At 40.3% G+C, this 21,637-nt stretch overlaps 1 protein-coding gene across 2 annotated transcripts in view; it reads left to right on the top strand.

The window, feature by feature from the left end:
• Positions 1-21,637, top strand: part of tenm1 (teneurin transmembrane protein 1) — a 220,131-nt gene that overhangs the window by 179,042 nt on the left and 19,452 nt on the right. For both annotated transcript variants that reach the window (XM_061786698.1, XM_061786697.1), the window contains 6 exons: positions 4,173-4,327; positions 8,527-8,610; positions 10,001-10,195; positions 12,729-12,816; positions 14,163-14,359; positions 17,789-18,102. In XM_061786698.1, coding sequence (XP_061642682.1) covers positions 4,173-4,327; positions 8,527-8,610; positions 10,001-10,195; positions 12,729-12,816; positions 14,163-14,359; positions 17,789-18,102 — 1,033 coding nt within the window. The remainder of the gene's footprint in view (positions 1-4,172; positions 4,328-8,526; positions 8,611-10,000; positions 10,196-12,728; positions 12,817-14,162; positions 14,360-17,788; positions 18,103-21,637) is intronic.

The raw sequence follows: 21,637 nt of genomic DNA, 5'->3' as shown, positions 1-21,637 counted from the left end.
GGTGACTGAATTTATTCTTGATTAAAGATTGTCATTACTTGTTGTCCGGGTGTATCAAAAGATGCACACAAAGACAAGAGAGGGAATTTATTGTATCCCATCGGTGCAAGCAAAAGTAATATGCAGGGACAGTCAGGAAGGAAGGGACTGAGATACTGACACAGTCCTGGCCTCCTTGTCATGTCCTTGTGCAGGATTAATGAGCTCTAAGCAGAAGTGCTGTAGAGAGGAATGTGGGGAAAGTAAAAGGAAACGTATGAATAGACGGACACAGGGATAGCTACTGTATATAGCGAGGAGACTGCAGACATGTAGATGTGAGCTGGCTCAGGAGGCACACTAGGTTGGCATCTTTTTCTTACAGGAGGAGAAAATGGCAAAGCTGAGAAGAGTAAAAGGAGGAGAGGAAAAAGTGGAGCCTCAACATTTAAATTTTTGGTCAAAGGCCACTGATTTGATACGCTTGTGAAAGACAGAAAAACAAAAGACAACAAAAGAAGTTTGAGAAGATGTGCATGAAAGCAGATTGGGTTAGCGTGGTTTTGTGGGGTGATGCTATTAAAGAGTGGGGTGCAAGTGTGAGGCTGTGTGGGTGATTTAATCTGTCTGTGTCACAGAGAAGATGAAGGGGCCAGCAGGGAGAACTCTGCAGTTCACCTCCTGGCCTCTGGAGGAAACACACTGACCCTGGCCCTGCATGGCCACATCCCCTCTCCACCTGCACAATTTATGACCCACCGGGTCAGTCCAGGGTTGCTGGCTTCGGGGCCCGTGTAAATGTCTTGTGGGGGCTGTGCACTGATTTCAACATCGTGAGTGTGCAATGAAATGTTTAGAGTGCTATTGTGTAGAATATCAAGGAGGATGATACCTTATTGCTCAACTCTGTGAGAATTAGGGCTGGGGGGAAAAAATCTAATAACTCAGCTAAGTCAACTTCAAAAATATGTCAACATAAAATTTCTGCCTCGAAGCTCCGCCAGGACAAAAAAAATAAATAAAAAAAATAAATAAAAAAAGGTTCTATCTGGAACCATGTTTGCACCTCCGGAACCCATGTTTCACACGGACAATTATTGCAGACAGTGTTGGGCCATTGATAAGCTTTGACAAAAACTACAAAGGAGCATCTGGAAGTGATTTTTAAGACTCATATAACATGAGGATACCATGTTGAGGCTAATACAGGTATCACTCAGAAGCAAGTTATCAATTCAACAGTACACAGCGCTAAATAACTGGAGGCGAGGAGGCTATTTGCAGAGGTGGGACTCAGTCACTATTATAACCTGATGTGGGGGTCTTATAATTCAAACCTTTTTTATTAATGAATGTTGGTAGCAACAGCAAATCTAAAAAGAAAATTCTGGAGTAATGAGCCAAGGAAAATAAAAAGATGTAGATAAAGATAAGGATTCAAGATTTTGTTTCATCATTGTGGTAAACTAAGATGGAAGGAATGGGTGGAAGACGTCTTGACACCACTGAAGTACAGAATTGCTTTAAATCCACTAACAGGACTGGAGTGGGACAAATTCAACAAGCATCTTTTTTGAGAACTCTTTAAACTTATTGATCTTTCTTTAAATAATCTATTTACTGTGTTTTTGTTAATCACGTATTTGTTTCTTCATTCAGGAGCATCAGACCGTCAGATTCAGTGTCGTGCCTTATACAGTGGGTACGGAAAGTTTTCAGATCCCCTTAAAAGTTTCACTCTTTGTTATATTGCAGCCATTTATGAAAATCAATTAAGTTCATTTTTTCCCTCATTAATGTACAGACAGCACCCCATATTGACAGAAAAAACTTAATTGTTGAATTTCTTGCTGATTTATTAAAAAAGAAAAACGGAAATATCACACAGCCATAGGTATTCAGACCCTTTGCTGTGACACTCATATATTTAACTCGGGTGCTCTCCATTTCTTCTGATCATCCTTGAGATGGTTCCACACCTTCATTGGAGTCCAGTGGTGTTTGATTATACTGATTGGTCTTGATTAGGTGCAGAGTGCATGTCAGAGCAAATGAGAATCATGAGGTCAAAGTAACAGCCTGAAGAGGTCAGAGACAGACTTGTGGCAAGGCACAGATCTGGCCAAGGTTACAAAATACATTTATGCTGCACTTAAGGTTCCTAAGAACACAGTGGCCTCCATAATCCTTAAATGGAAGACATTTGGGACGATCAGTACCCTTCCTAGAGCTGGCCGTCCGGCATAACTTGAGAAATTGGGGGAGAAGAGCCTTCGTGAGAGAGGTAAAGACGAACCCATAGATCACTGTGGCTGAGCTCCAGAGATGCAGTCGGGAGATGGGAGAAAGTTCTAGAAAGTCCAACCATCACTGCAGCCCTCCACCAGTCCGGGCTTTATGGCAGAGTGGCCTGGCGGAAGCCTATCCTCAGTGCAAGACACATGAAAGCCCGCATGGAGTTTGCTAAAAAACACCTGAAGGACTCCAAGATGGTGAGAAATAAGATTCTCTGGTCTGATGAGACCAAGATAGAAATTGTTAGGCTTAATTCTAAGTGGTATGTGTGAAAAAAACCAGGCACTGTTCATCACCTGCCCAATACAGTCCCAACAGTGAAACATGGTGGTGGCAGCATCATGCTGTGGGGGTGTTTTTCAGCTGCAGGGGCAGGGAGACTGGTTGCAATTGAAGAAAAGATGAATGCGGCCAAGTACAGGAATATCCTAGACAAAAACCTTCTCCATAGTGCTCAGAACCTCAGACTGGGCTGAAGGTTCACCTTAAAAAAAGACCATGACCCTAAGCACACAGCTAAAATACTAAAAGAGTGGCTCCGTCACTATTTTTGAATGGCCCAGCCAGGGCCCCGACTTAAACCCAATTGAGCATCTCTGGAAAGACCTGAAAATGGCTGCCCACCAACGTTCACCATCCAACCTGACAGAACTGGAGAGGATCTGCAAGGAGGAATGGCAGATGATCCCCAAATCCAGGTGTGAAAAACCTGTTGCATCATTCCCAAAAAGACGCATGGCTGTATTAGCGCAAAAGGGTGCTTCTACTAAACGCTGAGCAAAGGGTATGAATACTTATTGCTGTGTGATATTTCAGTTTTTCTTTTTTAATAAATCTGCATAAATTTCAAAAATTCCGTTTCTTTTTCTGTCAATATGGGGTGCTGTGTGTAATTTTAGCAAATGGCTCCAATATAACAAAGAGTGAAACATTTAAGGGGGTCTGAATACTTTCCGTACCCACTGATCTTTTCTATTACACATTGTTTTGCACGCTTAATTCTCTGATTGATTTTACCTTCATTCAATCTAAATATGCAATGTCTCTGTGAAGTCCTTTCAGGCATGAGTGTGATAAAGGGATATGGATAAACACTTGCCATAACTTAATGATACACCATAAACCAAATGTATTTTTAAATGGCTCAGCAGAGGGCAGCGTACATTGGGGATGCCACCAAGGAAGGATTTATGGTTGATTGTCACAGAATGAGAGGTGAGGGTTGAGTCGTGGAATATTGCTGAGGAGTTGAGTCAAAGGCCCCATTTTCTATATGAAGATGAGATAAGGGGAGGGGGTGGGGCTTGGGGGGAGGTCGCTCCTCATCCATTACAGATGATTCGTAGCCTGCCCTGACCTTTAATAGCTCAAAGTGCCTCACTCTCGCCGCTTCCTGCTGCAGTGCCTGACTGCAAGGAGAGTTCAAGTGTGCACTGCTCATAGCAAAACACACACACGCGCACACACATTAGTCTTTATAGGTGTTGTGAGAACAACATGTGTGGATACATCGTGGGTGAACATCTATAATGTAAATTTGCAGGCATCAAATGTCAAAAGTTCACTGTAGCACCCTGCTTGCATCTAATGTGACAAATCAGCTCTTCCTGCAGTTGTATTGTTCTAATCCCTTTAGTGGTCTCTGGGATGCAAATATAATTACATTTCTGCAGTGCAGTGCGTTTGATGAGTCAGTCACTAGCTGAGCTGAATGTCTAACTGAATTGGATGCTGCTCCGAAGTCCCATCGTCTCTTTGCTTTACCCATCTTGCCTCACTTGCTCCTGCCTGGCGCTCCCTCTCACCTTCTTCTTCTTTTAGATTTTGCTCTCTCTTATTCCCATTCACTTCTTTTCTTATCTTTAAAGGTAATTTTGCCTCTCTTTCTCACCCACCAGGTATTGCAGTGGATAAAGAGGGTGTCGTCTACTTTGTTGATGGCACCACCATTCAGAGGATTAATGAAAGGGGTTTGCTGTCCACTGTGATTGGCTCCAATGGACTGATGTCAACGCAACCTCTTAGCTGTGATGCACGTATGGACATCAGCCAGGTTAGCTCCTAAATGTTATACTGCAAATGTAATTTTCAATGACTCAACTGTTCAATGATATTGTCCTATGACTATATGGCAGCTCTAATGCTGCTGCATTTATGATTGTGTGAAGATTTTTTACGTTCACTTGTTAAAATTACGAATAAAAGAAAACTTTAGTCTTGTAAAGGTGCGATTTTTAATCTCAAACAGTATGAGTTTATTCCCGTAATATTCTAACATACGAACATGATTCATCATTTTTGCTTTATAGGGTGGCCCCATATATGTTTGTAGATGAGCTTTTAACACATGCTTCATTATCATGTGTTCTGTTTTAGTCTGAACAAATGTTAGGACAAATAACAGTATAATTAAAGTATTCCAAGGAGAAAGACAATACCATTTTGCTTTTGATTTCCCTGCATCATTTTAAATTGTTCAACATTCCCCCAATGTAATTTAACGTCTTATGACTTTATTAATGTGTGTGCCAGTGTGTTTGGGTGTGTGTGTGTGTGTGTGTGTGTGTGTGTGTGTGCTTGCGTGTGTGTGTGACAGTATCTGGTGTAGAACAAAGGCAACTAATTTGATCAGCCAGCCTTCAGATCACACTGTTGACGTATGTCAGGCCTATTAGAGCTGCAGATGAATAATAGATGAAGTGCGATCTCTGCACAAACACACACACGCACGCACACACACACACACAAAGTTATAAGTGCCTGAGTGTGTGCATGACTCTGGGTATGACTGTTCAAGCCAGGTGACTCTCCAGAGATGCCATTGCATGTCTTTAAAGAGGCCAGCTCAATCCTCCTGTTAGTCATCATCCTCTGCAGCACATCTGACCGTCATCATCCTCCATCTGTGTTTGCTCTTGTAAACTGCACTGACCTCAAACTGGCAGCAATATTGATCAAAACTTCTGTAGCTGTTTGACTTGACAAACACAACCACGCTAATTTATGCCAAATAAACAGCAGATTGTTGGCACGGGTTTTAGTGCAAAGTCAAACTGACTTTTGAATTAAAACACTATGGGCTCGATTTTCGTGAGTGGCGTTAATACAGCGCTGCGCCTAGTGTGTAACTCAGCAAGGGGGGTGGTTGGACATGGTGATGTTAATTTTGTGGTCCAGCGTTTATTAGCGCAATTAAAAGTGGGACGTTTGCGCTGGTGTGGGCGTTTTCACAGCCGACTTCAGTACAGTCCAATTGAAGCGACTCCTCTCATTCCCTTTAAATGTGGCACAAATGCTAAAAAAACATTAATAAGGAACTGCAAGCAGACCTCCGTGGGAGGATGATGTAAAGTTGGCTAGGGAGATCACAGATCTGCGCCCAGCCCGTTCGTTTTATTTGTCTACCTGTATCTCAATGAAATTCACCAAAATCACGTTAAAACAGCGGTGTACTTTGCGCCAAAGATAGACGTGGTCTGAGCAGGTATAATTTCAGAACAACATTCAGCCACCAAAATTGCACATGCGCCGGGCGGATGTCAAAGGACACACCCTGGTTGCGCCTGGACACCCATCTTGGTGCAGACCAGTCTGCCAATTTGGCAAACACAAAATGCACAAAAATCAAGAAACGCCACTTTTTACACTCAAGCACAGCTGTTGTATAAAATTTGAGTGTTAGTGGATTTTTGCTATGATAGAAGTGCAGTTTCACCGTACTTAACAACTCATTCACTGCCAGCCCTCCAATAAAATATAATAATGTAAAATATATAGCTAATAGCTAGAGTTTTAAGAGTGCGTACAAAGCAGCCCTGGACATATTTCTTGAAAGAGTTTTATATATATATTCAAGTTATCGTTTTGGTTAGGGTAAGCAACAAACATTTTAAATGGCAATGTTTTTTTAATTAATTTGAAAAGTTATTATCACTAATTATTTAGCTGATGAGCAGGCATTATTTTATTTCCAACTGACTGTGAATAGAGGGAGGGTACACCCTGAACTGATATTCAGTAATTTTTTTATTTGATTGATTGACATATTGTAAAAAGACCATCCACACTCATTTTTACACTTATAGCCAATTTAGAGTAGTCAGTGAAACTAACACAAAGTGTATCAGAAAGGTTCCAGGACTGGTGCCAACAAATGATATACTGTATTTCAAACCCAACCTATCAGTTTTCCCCTTCAATGTGGGTCAGACCATCAACCAGCATGACAACAAAGAGATCCTGCGGCATTGGCATTGTTCAGTGAACAAGATGAGGTGGGAGCTGTGGCAGGACAACTTATGGCTGCTCCACCATGACAATGCACCTGCTCACAATGCCCTGAGCATCCGACAGTTCCTGGCAGAGAATAACATCGCTGTGGAGGCGCAACCCCGCCTATTCACCCGACCTTTATCCATGTGATTTTTATTTTTTTTCCTCTTTCCCGAGCTCAAGTGGGACATCTATGGCTGTGACGACGGAGCTGTGGAGGATCACGGAAGAATCCTTTCAGGAATGCCTGAAGGCGTCGCAGAGAAGGCTGGGGAAGTGTGTTAGACTCCAGGAGGATTACTGAAAGCGGAGAACTTGTATTTTGGTTTTGAAATATATCTTTTGTGTCACCAGTCCTGCAACGTTTCTGACACACCTCGTACATGAGTATACAAGAGTATACATGGAGACAACACACACACATGTTCAGTGTGCTGTTAACCAACCACTGCCATCACTGCAAAATGACAAAAATAATGTGTTTGGGAGGATTTATTATGATAAATGGAGACAACACACACACATGTTCAGTGTGCTGTTAACCAACCACTGCCATCACTGCAAAATGACAAAAATAATGTGTTTGGGAGGATTTATTATGATAAATGTGTAAAAGCTAAATACAGATAAAAATGTATTTGAAAAATAAATAGCAATACAATACACATGCAAACAGTCCATAGTAAAGTCAAATGTACATAAATTCAAAGGTACAACGTCATGAACGATTGTATAAAAATGTGTCTGAATATAGTGTGTAACATAAAAGATTTTTAAAAAAAAACCTTACTGTAGGCCTACTCGTATTGCCACTCAAAGGGGTAGGACTGAAGAATTGATGTGGCTGGAAAAGAACAAAAAACACTCCAACTTCTGAGCATGTCACAGCAACTGTTTTTACAAAGAGAATGTCCTATTATGTCATTTCCTGGAACAATCTCCTGATTGAGATTGTAACCTAATAATGAATTTATGACTTCTAGTGGCCAGGAAGACTAACAACATGTAAATTGTTCCAATAAAGATTCATCTGTTGAATATATGGAGACTAACTTAGATTTCTGCCACCATAGACCTCTTTCGTTCCTCATGAAACAGAGCTAGTTTGCTGTTTTTCAAAGTTCCAGTTGCCTGTAGTTTGCAGCACTTCAAAGGCTTGTCTTTGAATATGATTAATCTGAAATCAGTCACAGTATCACATTTTATGTTAAAAGAAACTTTCATGTCTGGCTCGTGAGGTGGTCAAGACTTTGTTCTGAACAAATCTGTTCAACAGAGAGTGACACTGACTTTTCATTAGAACCGTAAAATGTTTTGACCAAGTTTGAGGTCGTTTGACAGAAATTGTTCAGGCCAGACTCTTTGTATGCAGTATGCAGCAGCAATTGCCTGCCATCACTGAAAAGTTCAGTATCATGAGCAGATATCTGGTGTGTGTCCTCTTTTGTTTCAAGACAGGATGAGCCCTGCTTGATTCATTTCCCTCCCCATTAAAATGGGATTTCAGATTGAAACCTCTTCTTTCTCATTTGACAGAGCCTATAATTGGACATGTCAGTGGCAATTTAACATGAACCATTTATTTACCAATCCATCTCCACAGTCATCAATCTCTCATCCCACTGAAAAATCTCCACAGACAAAGACCCCTGTTTATGTTTTATTGTGTAGGTTTGTCTGTGTGTTTGACCCACAGTGTTAGCAAGCAGGGTACACTATTTTAGAATGCGGCGATCATGGTTATTGGCTGACATTTGGATCACCGCCGAAGTGAGCTGAATAAACACAGGGAATGCTCCCTGCCTGATGCTGACCTTTGCATCAGCGGGAAGGGCCAGGTGGCCTAATGCTATGTTATTAAGCAGATATTATTCCTATCACCTGTAACTGACGCTTGAGGGTCACTGCCACTGCCAAGGCTGTTGTGTTCATGTATAAATATACAAACATAGACTGTATCTACTGTGCATGATTATGCAGGTGCGTCTGGAGTGGCCAACAGACTTGGCTATTAACCCTCTGGACAACTCCCTCTACATCTTGGACAACAACATTGTGTTACAGGTAAAGGCACGCACGTACGCACGCACACACGTACAGACACGTAGTATACACAGCGAACAGCCAGTGAGTGAATGTACTGTATTCTACACCTCTTTCCTCTGCATCTTTGTGATTTTCTGGGAAATACTGATTCTCGTTTGCTGCAGAGTAAAAACATGATTTATTTCAGACTGCCTTGTTGTCACTTTTTCTGTATTCACTGAATGATACAAGTAACGTACAATTAAGTAAAAATCCTGCTCCCTGCTGAAGAAGAAATGCTATACAGCTGTCGTTCCAGAAGCTGTTCTCTTGTTTGTCGCTCACTTTGATTCAAAAACATGTCAGCCATAGGTGGATGGCCTCAAATGTAAAAACTTAAATCATGTCTGAGAAGATGATCTTGAAATAAATATCACACAAAATTGCCATGGTAAAACGTTAACAAGACTGGAAATGTGGTTGTGAATGTCTTTGAGCTTCCAAAACCATTAGATTAATGCGTTTTGCTTGGTTGTCGCCGAACAATTCTTAAGTTGTATAATACATTTGTAACGGCACAACCATGGGCAACATCTTAATACAGTAAATTAATAATTGTATAACATCATCAGGCAACTCAAAATCAAATGGTATTACCATTTAACTGCAGCAGAGTTGCTGGCGTCATCTTGGAAAATTCTATTCTTGTGTGCAGCTACTACAAAGATTGTGTACACTTACCCCGTTCTAAATTTGACCCATGTCCACTAAAATTGATTAACCACTGTATGTTTAATCAAGAAATTGTGGAATTGGTGGGAATCTTTAACCCATGATACTGTACATGCCATAAATTTGGGTATTTATGATGGTACACGGGTAACAGCATTCAAAAGGAAGTTTGAAACAATACCAAGAATGGTCTGTGTTCCCATGACATTTGTACAGCTTCCCCATTTGTACATGTTTCTGTACAAGTACAGAAACATGCACCTTTTGGTGTTTGAAGTGTCATGGGGGAAACACAAGCGTGAAGGAGTAAAATAATAAGAATATTTGCACTCTACATTCCATTCCAAAACATAAGGAACAGTAGTCACACAGAGGTCACTTGACACAGGGAAGAGATATGCAACTGCAAAAACAAGAACCAAAAATGGAGCAAATAAAAATACACTTTCCCTATTGAATAAAAGGTTTAATCATCCATTTCTTAATGTCAAAAAGGGTTATTAATAAATTTTGAAAAGCTCAGTAGTTCACAATTTGATAGATGTTAAGGATAAGGCACAGGTCAAAATTGATCCACAACATACTATGTGTACATGGATAATGAATAGTATTAAGTTAATATTACTAAATAGAAACTTAAAGATCTACTTTATACGCCTCCTTTTTATGGCTAACACACGAACGTGTATGTTTTTAGGTATCAGAGACTCTTCAAGTGCGTATTGTCGCTGGCCGTCCCATCCACTGCCAGGTGCCAGGTATTGACCACCATCTAATGAGCCGAGCTGCAGTTCGAGCCACTTTGGAAGCTGCCAAAGCCATCGCCGTGTCACACTTGGGCACCCTGTTCATCGCTGAGACCGATGAGAGGCGCATCAATCGCATTCAGCAGGTCACTTCATCAATCAAACACTCAGTTCATTCAAATTGATGATGCTTTGACAGTCCTCTTATAGAGTACTAACAAGATTTATTTTACACATTTCTAATCTAAAGTATTGCTATAATGCTCATACTCAGAAGTCATAAAGCTAAAAAAAAAAAAAACAATCCAGCCTTTCTTTCTTTTTTTGATTTTAAAGCTTTCTGCTGTAATTTAGCTTGCTTACATCCTAACACTTCCTAAAAGTCAAGCACCAGCACCAACAAAGATACGGCCCGCTGGGCTCAATCAATAGTCTCAGGATACTGAGTCAAACAGTGAAAAGGCTTGAGGTATCATTGCGGTGGAAAACATCTGCCAGTATAGATCACACAATAAATAGTGTTACTTCCATTGCCTTTAACACATCTTGGTAATTTACTTTCATCATTTTTTGAGCCAACAAGTACCAAGCACCTTGGACTCTCTCATGCAGACCTTGAACTGCAGCTCCTTCCACATCTATCCATCCATCCAGCCAAATCATTATAACTCAGTCTTTTCACTCCAATGTAGATGTTTTTTGCTTATAGGAAATAATGGAAGTATAAATAGTCAACGTCAGAGTCAAACTGTCACCATCAACCACCTTTATTAAATACGCATTGGCATTTTTAACCAATGTTATTCATTTTTGTGTTAGTTCACAAGATGAGAGGTGATTGACTGTCAATTTATTTCACACAATTTCTGGTCTAAATTCATCCCTTCTCACATTTACTTTAAGACCACAACTGTTCATCAATGCTTGATTCTTTGAGGGCATTTTAGAATGAAGTAATGCTATCATGAGTATTTTATAAAACAAATGCATGCAATATGAGACAAACCATGGCAAATAGGGTCTGCTGAGTGAAAATGCAATACAAACTTAATGTTCTGATCTAGTAAGCCTATACACTTTTTGACCGGTTCATCGGGGCCATCTAATTAAAACCAATACAAGAACAACAAAACAAAAACAACAATTCTATCGTTATGGCCTACATAAGACTTTAAAAAATATTCAAAACACCTCTCGGTAGAGGTCTACATCATTACACGTGACAACAAAAATCTATCCATTTTCAATAGTGCTTGTCCTCATTAGGGTGTAGGGTCATAGTAATGCCAGGAGGAATTCTATGCAACATGCAACCACTAATACCTCTGCTGGTTGAAACCGTTTGTTCACCTCCTGCAAAACGCTTCCTTTGTCTCCCACACAGACGCACGACTCTGTACGATCACAAGATGTTTTTTCTCAGCACACTCACGGAACAGACAGCGAGTGAACCGTGACAAGCATCAATTGCCAGATCTTCTTCCATGTAGAGGGCATAGTTTTGATGCCTTGATCATAGTCAAGTCATAAGACATTTAAAGTCAGCTGTGTCTCTTTGAATGGAACACATGCTGGAACTCTTGTTCGTTTGAGGTCTAAATCAAGCACCAAATGTGCATAGTAGCAAATGTGCCTATTTATATGTGATCAGTGTATTTGTTTTATACTCTCAGTTAAAACCTGATGTTTACATACGCGATATAAAAAGACGCTCACTTTTGTTTCTCAAACTAAACTTTTCCTGTTTTAGGTCAATTAGGATTACCAAAATTATACCCATCCATCCATCTATGTTCTTTACCGCTTATCCTTACTAGGGTCACGGGCTTCTGGAGCTTATCCCAGCTATCTTCGGGCGGGAGGCGGGGTACACCCTGAACCGGTCGCAAGCCAATCACAGGGCACATAGAAACAAACAACCCTTCGCACTCACATTCACACCCACGGGCAATTTAGAGTCTTCAATCAACCTACCACGCATGTTTTTGGGATGTGGGAGGAAACCGGAGTGCCCGGAGAAAACCCACCCAGGCACGGGCAGAACATGCAAACGGGTGGGGCCGGGATTGGAATCCCGGTCCCCAGAACTGTAAGGCAGATGTGCTAACCGCTACCAAAATTATATCTATTTCTTAAATGCCAGAAGATTGAGAGGATTTTTGTAGTCAAATTTTCATTGCTTTCTTCAAAGTCAGAAATGTACCTTCACTCATTACAAAATTACTATACCTTTCAACATTTTGGTAAAACCCAGATGATGATGTCATTTATTTGGAAACTTCTCATAGGTTTATTGACAACATTTGAGTTGATTAAAGGCACACCTGTGAAAGAGAATTGTGTACTTGCATAAGTCTGATTCATCCTTGGGTACAATTTCCAGATGCCCAAAGGTACCATGTTCATTTGGTCAAACAATTATATGCAAGTATACACACCATGGGAATGTCCAAATACTGTATGAATTTGTGTGTATTTATTTTTTTACTGTTCTTGAGGAGGGTGTTTATGAGCACAAGGAATTTAATAATTAATAATTTAATAATTATGTGATTTACATTCATGCATACAGCAAGTTCTTCAAAAAACTCAGCATTATCTAACAAGATTATACATATTACCATCATTATTGGGTTGTTTTGTTGCCATGTATAACATGGACTTTTGAACACTTTACAGGTGTCAACCAATGGGGAGTTATCGGTTATCGCTGGTGCTCCTACGGACTGTGACTGCAAGATAGACCCCAACTGTGACTGCTTCTCTGGTAGGTTATCTGTCAGTTTGCACAAAACAACAATGCAGTCACATCTTCATGTTATGTGAATGCGACTATCATAATGACTGTATTATATTATACTTATATGATTATAGTGCGAAGAACAACATATATCTGCACTTGAAGTGAACTCTTAGCCTGGTTTAGAAGTACATTACATCTTACACGCTTGATGACAAGCTGTAATTGAAGTCATCAAGTGGTCTTAAAGGAGAGATTACATCTTTCTGCCTATTTTCCACTGATTATTGAGGAGAACCTCCTCTTCTTTGTCCATTTTATAATTTTTCTGTCTTTGCTCAGCCTTTCTGATTTAATTAATTTAAGTGGAAGTTGGTCTTTGAGCAATGACAATGACCTTCATGTGTGTACGTAACTGAAATGGGAGATTGAAGGGTGTGTTAAAATTGAATCTGTCTTGCGTATATAAGTGTCCGTATGTTTTTGTGATGCTTGTATTTTTATTCACATTGCTATCTTTCCTTTGCAAACGTGAATATCAGTAGAAACCCGCATTAGAAAAGCCTTTCAGAGCCAATCATATTATGGCTGACGAACGAAAAGCTGTTCCGCTATAGCAGATGAAGGTTTTAAACTGGTTGCCACATCATTGCAGGGAACCGGAAATCTAATACAAGGTTGTGAAAAGGACCAAACATATAAGCAGATGGTTTTTTGTCAGTAAGGCCATGCTTTCCATTGTAAGTGTCAGAGGATGTGATTTTATCATTTAATTCAGCTCATAAAAAGCTGTCATTTTTCCCCCTCCCTTTTCAAAGAAAAGGGAAGTCTCTCCCATGCTACTAGCCAATGGGCTGTAACTGTTCCTTTTTTTCTTGAGCTTTGCTTTGCATATTTTCAATCATGTCTTGCTGTTAACTGATGATTACACTCTTCAGAGGATTTCCGTTTCCATGTCCTCAACACAAACACTCACACAGTCTCTGTCTTTGAATGTCAGCATGCAGCCACAAAATACGCGCAAAGAAAGCTGTATATGTTTACTGTATGCTTTTAAAAGGTCAACCGCCATCCCAGTGGCTGCACTGACCCGCCAGAAGCTCTGTTCTTCCTGCCGGCTACATTTAAAGAGCTTCACCAAGCGCTTATTCTGCTGTGCTACCACAACATGTGAATGCATTGAGTCAGTATCATGCTGATCTGATCCAGAACATTGAGTAGCTACTGGAGTCCAAGTCCTGCTATAGACACACCATGAAATCTTGTTTGCTAACTTAATTGCATGTTTGCTTCTCAAAAGTAACATTTATGAGGGTGGTTTGTAACTTAGTGTGGCATCATGGTGCTAACTCACAATTTGTGTCTTTTATAAGGTGACGGAGGCTACGCGCGTGACGCTCGTCTCAAAGCTCCCTCCTCTCTGGCCGTGGGTCCCAATGGCACACTGTATATTGCTGATCTAGGGAACATCCGCATCCGAGCTGTCAGCCCCAACCAGCCTCAGCCTGGCCCAGCTGGACTGGTGGAGATCAGCTCCCCACTAGACCAGGAGCTCTACCTCTTCAGCAAGGTACACGTTGCCTAATTTTGTGAATGCAGCAAGGCAAGCATTAATGGAATTGTGCATCCAATTTTTGTAATCCTCTATTTTTATTATTATATAGATTATGTTTATAGTGCTTAACCTATTACCTGTATGTTTAGGGTCAATTTGGCCCCATTCAATATTTAAAATCTTCCAATAGACTGCATGATTCACACTTTTTTTTCCTTCATATTTCATGACTTCCTAATTTAATGTGGATAACTGGGTAAACAAAATTTAGACGTACGCGTTTGTTTTCTTTGGGGTCAATTTGAACCCAGGCTGTTTTATTGTATAAAACGTATGACTAATATCAACATTTTACACACATTTGTTCTGGTTGTTTTGACGATATTGAGATCACTGTAACATACAGTTGTATAATCTTCAAAAAGGTATAGGGCCCGAACATAACATAACTGTAGTAGTGTGAGAACCATTCATAGTTTACACGTTGCCTCACCGATTTTAAAGCATTTCTCTTGGTACTGTTTGCTCAGACTTTCTGCTCTCTCTCAACCGAAAATCAAATGTAAAGAAAGGCTTTCTATCAATAAGGTGCTGTTACCTCTTTTTGACCACAAAAGTGACATAGAGGAGAATGTTTCTGATTATAATTCTCCTTTGATGAGAATTACACCCTCAGTGTTGACCACCCCTATTGTCACTTGACCACCAGCAAACACACTGCTTTCCAATTTTTGTGGTCTGTGGTAGGGCTGCTGATGAAATACACTGTCGTCAATGTCCAAGACATAAACATAAGTAACAGCATCAATCGAAAAAGATTTACTGGATTGAAAGATGAGTCAGAGAGTCCATTTACATAAAGGTGGAAAGAGCATCTATACACAGAAGAGGTGGCTTATGACACCACCTACGTACAGTATATCATACATACAATGTCTTCCTTTTGTCCATTCCAAAGAGACTCAATAGCTCTGCCTCCAACAAAAAAACAAACAAAATCACAGCCTCTCTTGGCCTTGAGGCAGCTACACAACCTTTAATTTTTTTTTTTTTTTTTTTTTTAAATGGCATATTAACAAGGGAGTTACCACCCAATGAGTACTGTTGACAGACAGTGGCATGTTAATGACTGTTGTTTTGCATTCGAAAAGAATAATACCATTTGTTGTTTGGTGCATGCCTTCAACTTGGCGTAGACCTGCAAATAGTCAGTTTCCACACCAAAAACTCCACTGTCCTACCCAGCCTTATGCATGAACTGATGATGCCCGCTTGGATGAAAGGTGAAACGTTTTCTAAGACAACCAGAACAGTCCAGTTACCATCGATGCCCTGAAAAAGTTTTTTCAAAACGAAAATTAATTTGCTGTTTTAAGTATGTTCTTAACATGGACGCAAATTGTTCTAAGAAAGCTGCAATCTTTATGTGGGGGGCTGCAAGCACGAAGTAATAATGAAATGAGTCAGGCGTGTAAAATTGTGGCTTTCCTGTTTGCCCCACCGATTGCTGCTGTTACGCCTGTGTCATAGAGCCCCACTTCTGTTGCCTAGCAACCCTGATGGATACAGCTGATTCTCAGGCAAAATAAATTCCTCCCTGCTCAGGAAACATTTTAGGCATTTATATTGTTATACAGCTGTATTAAAGAGCTTTTAAGGACTTGGCTTTTAGCCTCCTGAGTTCTGTATTTATAAGGTAAATAAAACATGAAATTAACATGTAGTTAATTGTAATTGATGACAGTACTTTTCCCATTGTCAGAGAGATGCAATAAAGATAGCCTGACTGTAATATAGTTACAGTAACATATTTAACTCTTATGTACTGAATGAAATAAAATGGATTTTAATTGTCCTGTTTATTCAATGCAACATTTTTTATTGAGCTGTTTTGATGTTATCTGCACACACAGAGCTCTAGAAGCAGCGCTCTGTGTAATAAAATGAACCATTCTCAGTCAAGCCAATGTGTAAACTACAATCGAGTTCATCAATAGGAGTAACACTTTCAGTAAAAAAAACAAAAAACGTTCAACCTCTGCCAAGATTGCAGTCCATACTTGTTATAATAAAAAATAAATGAATATATAAATAAAAAATAAAACAGTGCAGAGTCAGTGGGAGCCCTAAGCTCATTCCCCCACATGAGGGTTCCTTCTGGGGGTAATAGAAGACAAAAGGGCAGTCACCAAATAGATTAAACAAAGCAGACTTGGGGCCAATCCCAATTCTACACCTTAGCACTTCGCCTTTGTCTTACCCCTTCACCCTTCATTTGAAGGGGTGCGTAGAGGGGTAAATGGCCCTAGGAATTGGGACAACCCCAATTGTTTACATTCGCAAGATGCCGTCTTTGTGTCAAATAAATTTTACTACTATTATGAATTAACTTTTTATTTAAATGTGTCTGTTTGTAAAGCTGGTTGGGTGGTATTTAAATTTCAACTCAATGAGGGGCAGGGAGGGAGCACTGAGGATGAGAAACACGGAGGTCAGAAAAGTAGCGAGGAATGGTATAGCTTACTTGTATACTTGAGAACCGTTGTATCACAGGAGAATGATAATACTCTGGCAGTGGAGTCTTGGATCTGGCAGGCTTTTATGCAGGTGGTGATGAAGGCTGATTGATGACAGGTGGGGCTGATTACTAGGAAGAGCGAGAGGAAGGGCGAAAGGGGCGCAAAGTGCCACCCAAGCTCCGACAAAAGAACTGCAGGGCACAGCTCATGACAAAAAGTACATCAATGATTATCAAAAATAATTAAAGGGGACATATTGCAAAGCGAACTTTTTCTAGTATTTGGGAGGTAATTGTGTCTCTATGGTGACTCAGGAAACGTGAAATATGAATTAATATCGTCCACGCATTCCTGAGCTCCAGAGGTTTTTCTGCCTACAGACCTGAAATCAGGTCATTCTAATTTCTCGAGCTTATCTTCATCACTAGCGTATTTCTCCGCCTTCCGCTGTCAACATAACAAGCACGTGTGCTCTCACAATTGGGTCTTCTACACAGCAGAAACCAATTAGAGGAAAGGGGGCGGTCTTTGCCAAATATGGAAAAAGCGGATACAAAACTGGGTCAAACAGAAGTAGCTGTCAGAGGACAGCTATGACAAAACCAAGGTGTTTTATAAAGGAAAATGACACTTTTATACTAAGTCCATGGTAGAGAGTCACTCTATGGAGGTTTAAATAGCCAAATGCGGGACCTTGAAGTTACTACAACATACTACATACTACAACACAAAAATAATGAACATCGTTTAAGTGTTTCAGTTGTAAATTTATATTTGGTTTATCATTATTTTGGCCTATTTGCACCTATTACAGTATTAAGTGTTTTTTTTTTATTTACTTGAAAAAGACTGTTAACTAGTTTATGCACGACAGGAGGTAGAAATGTTAATGTGACCAAAGTGTGTGTCTCTTTGTCCACAACAGAATGGCTCCCACCTGTACACTAAGCACCTGATCACCGGCCACTACCTGTACAACTTCTCTTATAGTAGAGATGGCCTACTGTCTGCAGTGACGGGCCGTGATGCTCATGGACTCCAGGTGAAGAGAGATGCTCATGGTGTGCCAATCTGGCTGGCGTTACCTGGTGGACAGGTGTACCGGTTGTCTCTTAGTAACAGCGGAACACTGAGGAAGGTGTCCGCACAAGGTCACGATGTCGCCCACATCATTTACCATGGTAACACCGGTCTCCTAGCAACCAAGAGCGATGAGAACAGTTGGACCACTGTGTATGAGTAAGTTCTACACTCACATTGCTTTGTGTCTTGTACTCATCGCTTGATTGACTGTGTGTGAGGCCATAGAAGTCTGTTTTACTATGATTGTGTTTCTGCTAATACAATCCATTGAAGTGTCATAGCCATCTGCTGGAAATTGTTTTGTTACCTCTCCCAGGGAAAAAAATATTGGAGTACCATAGCATACTTTTTATGTGTATTAGTGACAGAGAGTCTTGTATGAAATACCTGAAAGCGATATTTGAGTAGCACTGAAAGTATCTTAACAACAACAAAATTGTGGAAATTAAAGGGATCCAGTAGAATATTACCTGAGTAATTTGCTGTAGGTATCAAAAGTAATTTTCTAATATTAAATGTACTCATGTGTTGGGAGTAAAAGTAAACATTTTCACAAAAAGTGAGTGGTTGGAATTTAAATTTTTTTTAATTAATTTATTTAGTTTACTTCAGTGGTAAACAGTAGTTGAAAATCTATGAGGGGCCGTTAGGGAAATTCTTTTGGATTAGCTCTCACACACACACACTACTGAAAGGCTCTCATAGACACTAGTCAAACGCGCTCACGCAAGCATGTTACTGGCGCTCACGCGCACATCTCACTGACGCTCACGCAGGCATAGCAATCATATTCACATGCACGTCATTGGCGCACACGCACGCATGTCATTGGTGTTCACGCACGCATGTCATTGGCGTTCACGCATTCATGTCGCTGACACTCAAGCACCCGTCACTGGCGCTCACGCACACATGTGAATAACAATCAGTCGTCCATGTCAATCATGCACACGCGCATGTCAATTATGCTCACACGGGAATAGTGTCAATCTTGATTTAGTTAGGTATTATTTGACCTCACATTTCAAAAAGTGAAACTCATATATAGAGATGTACTGCACACATTCAGAGTGAAATAGTTCATATTTAAAATATATATGTATAATTTTGGTGATTATCGCTCTTAGCAAACAAAAACCCCAAATTCCCCTTCTCTAGAAACTAAAATATAACATGAAAAGAAATAATTAATTTGAAAAGTAACATAATTTTTAATGTAGAAATTAGGCAGGAATTTTCCCTCTGAAAAATACTTGTGTTTAATGAGTACTGAAAAAATGGACTACAGTATATTAAAAAAAAGTCTATTTATATTTTACTCTGAGTGTGAAGTAGTCTGTAGTGCATCTCTATTACACGAGTTTCACTTTTTGAATTGCACTTCCTAACAATATTAAGCTTTTCACACTAATCTAATTTGATGTACCTGTATTTAATTATTCTTTGATTAGGACAATCCACATTACTCAACTAAACAACTTAACAACTTAAACAATTATTTGGTAGCACCCACGTTCGGTTAATGGCATCTAGCTGTGGGTAGACGAGCCTAGCACTGCGTCATACATGACACGGCTTCTGATTGGCCGACCAACGCTTCATATCCTACAGCACTTACAAATTAAAAGCGTCTAGTGTTTATGAGAGAGACTTTCAGTAGTGCGTATAAGAGTGACTAATGTCTATAAGAGCATTTGACAAGTGGTCATGAGTGCATTTGAGTAGTGTTTAGGAGAGAAAAACTTTCAGACGTACATATGAGAGTGTTTGATTTGTGTTTATAAGAGCATTTCGTTATTATGTTTATAAGATTATTTCTAAGATGTTATTATGTTTATAAGAGCAACAAGTGTTCATGAGCATGTTTGACTAGTGTTTATAAGAAGCTTTCAGTAATTTTGTATGTGTGAGAGCATTTGAATAGTAAGTGTGAGAGCTAATCCTGAATAATGTCACTGTCGGCCCTTCACAAAGATCTGTGTGTTGGCTAAGGAGTAAAGTTAACCTGGCCATCACTTGACACCGGCGTCTGATGCCCTTATGACAGAGAGAGACACAATAGGAGTGCACCCATATGAACACTCAAGGCCATATTCTCCCATGTGTGTAAGAGGGAAACGACACGCAGTTGCACACGTTTCTGGCTGGCTCATTTATGCAACTTCATGCCAGATACCCACTCTCGGTGAAGCAATACTAAAATGTGGGCATTCCCTGTGAAATGTGGCCTTGACAGCATTCTCCCGTCAACTTAAGCACCTTTCCTCTTACATGCTTCAGAAGCTGTAGTAAGTCAAGCACCCCGGGAAGGTGCAACATCATATTGCACTTGAAGTTAAGATGCAGGTACAATATACGCCAAGCATCCTTATAATATTGTAAAAGAGACATCCAGAAAGCTATCAAATGTATTTATACTGCCACAGTCCCAGTTTTTTGTTTATATTTTCCTTGCTTTATGTTATTTTACCACAGTTTTATGCAGTATTCCAACATTGGCATAAAACTAACTATATGTATTAACATGAAGGCTCAGCTCTCCAGCCAAACGAGTCACCTTCTGACCAATGCTGATGATTTCAATAATTTACTGTAGAGCAAGGTCCCCAACCACAGAGAGACTGAAGAAAAACACATTTTATTGAGTTGATCAAAGAGGCACTGTGAGTTGGCCATTCCAGCGTTTAAGTTGTGATATTTAATGGCGAATATTTATTTTTTGCTGTCTGTTCACAATGCTCACCTAAAACTGTGAGGACTGATTCCACTTTAATGTTCACGGGTGGCATTAAAAGACAAGCCTTTTAAGTTCTTTAGATAGGACAAGCTCATTGAAGAGAAAAAGTGCAGGGCAGCCACTAATTAAAACAACTACAGTCGTGGTAATATTGTATATTTAATTTTTTGTTTCTATAGTGGTGTATCAAAATATCTGTTAGTGTAACCGGTCTGTGGTGCAAAAAGATTGGGGACCACTGAAGTTGCAAGAGCACGGTAGTAGGTACACCCTTTATTTTTGATGGACCTCCAAGCTTGCTTAAGCACAGTATTCCATCCCTCCATTTTCTTTTACCGCTTATCCTCACTAGGGTCACGGGCTGCTGGAGCCTATCCCAGCTATCTTTGGGCGGATGCGGGATACACCCTGAACCACTCGCCAGCCAATCGGGCACATAGAAACAAACAACCATTCGCGCTCACATTCACACCTTAGGGCAATTTTGAGTCTTCAATAAACCTACCACGCATGTTTTTGGGATGTGGGAGGAAACCGGAGTGCCCGGAGAAAACCCACCCAGGCACGGGGAGAACATGCAAACTCCACACAGGTGGGGCCGGGATTTGAACCCCGGTCCCCAGAACTGTGAGGCAGATGTGCTAACCAGTCGTCCACTGTAAGCACAGTATTTTGATTGAAAAATAAAAAACATGCTCTCCTACAATGTGTAACTAGCCGCCAGTCAGAGTGTTCCACACGTCCTGACTGGCCGACTACACTTCTGCTGGTGTAAATTATTTTCAAATTTAAAGTGTGCTTGATCTTTTCCACGGCTGACAGTCACAAGTCTCAGGAAAAGTATACTTTCCAAGATCACCACTCAGCGTGGTTGGTGTGTCAGGGCGGGAGAATACGCGTATATGAAAAGTGCGCAAACCAAGGTGCTTAAACAAGGGATTTACACACAAATGG

Source organism: Phyllopteryx taeniolatus, chromosome 10 (genome assembly GCF_024500385.1).
Source record: "Phyllopteryx taeniolatus isolate TA_2022b chromosome 10, UOR_Ptae_1.2, whole genome shotgun sequence".
NCBI classification, from domain to species: Eukaryota; Metazoa; Chordata; class Actinopteri; order Syngnathiformes; family Syngnathidae; genus Phyllopteryx; species Phyllopteryx taeniolatus.
This window is presented reverse-complemented; position numbering and strand designations above follow the sequence as displayed.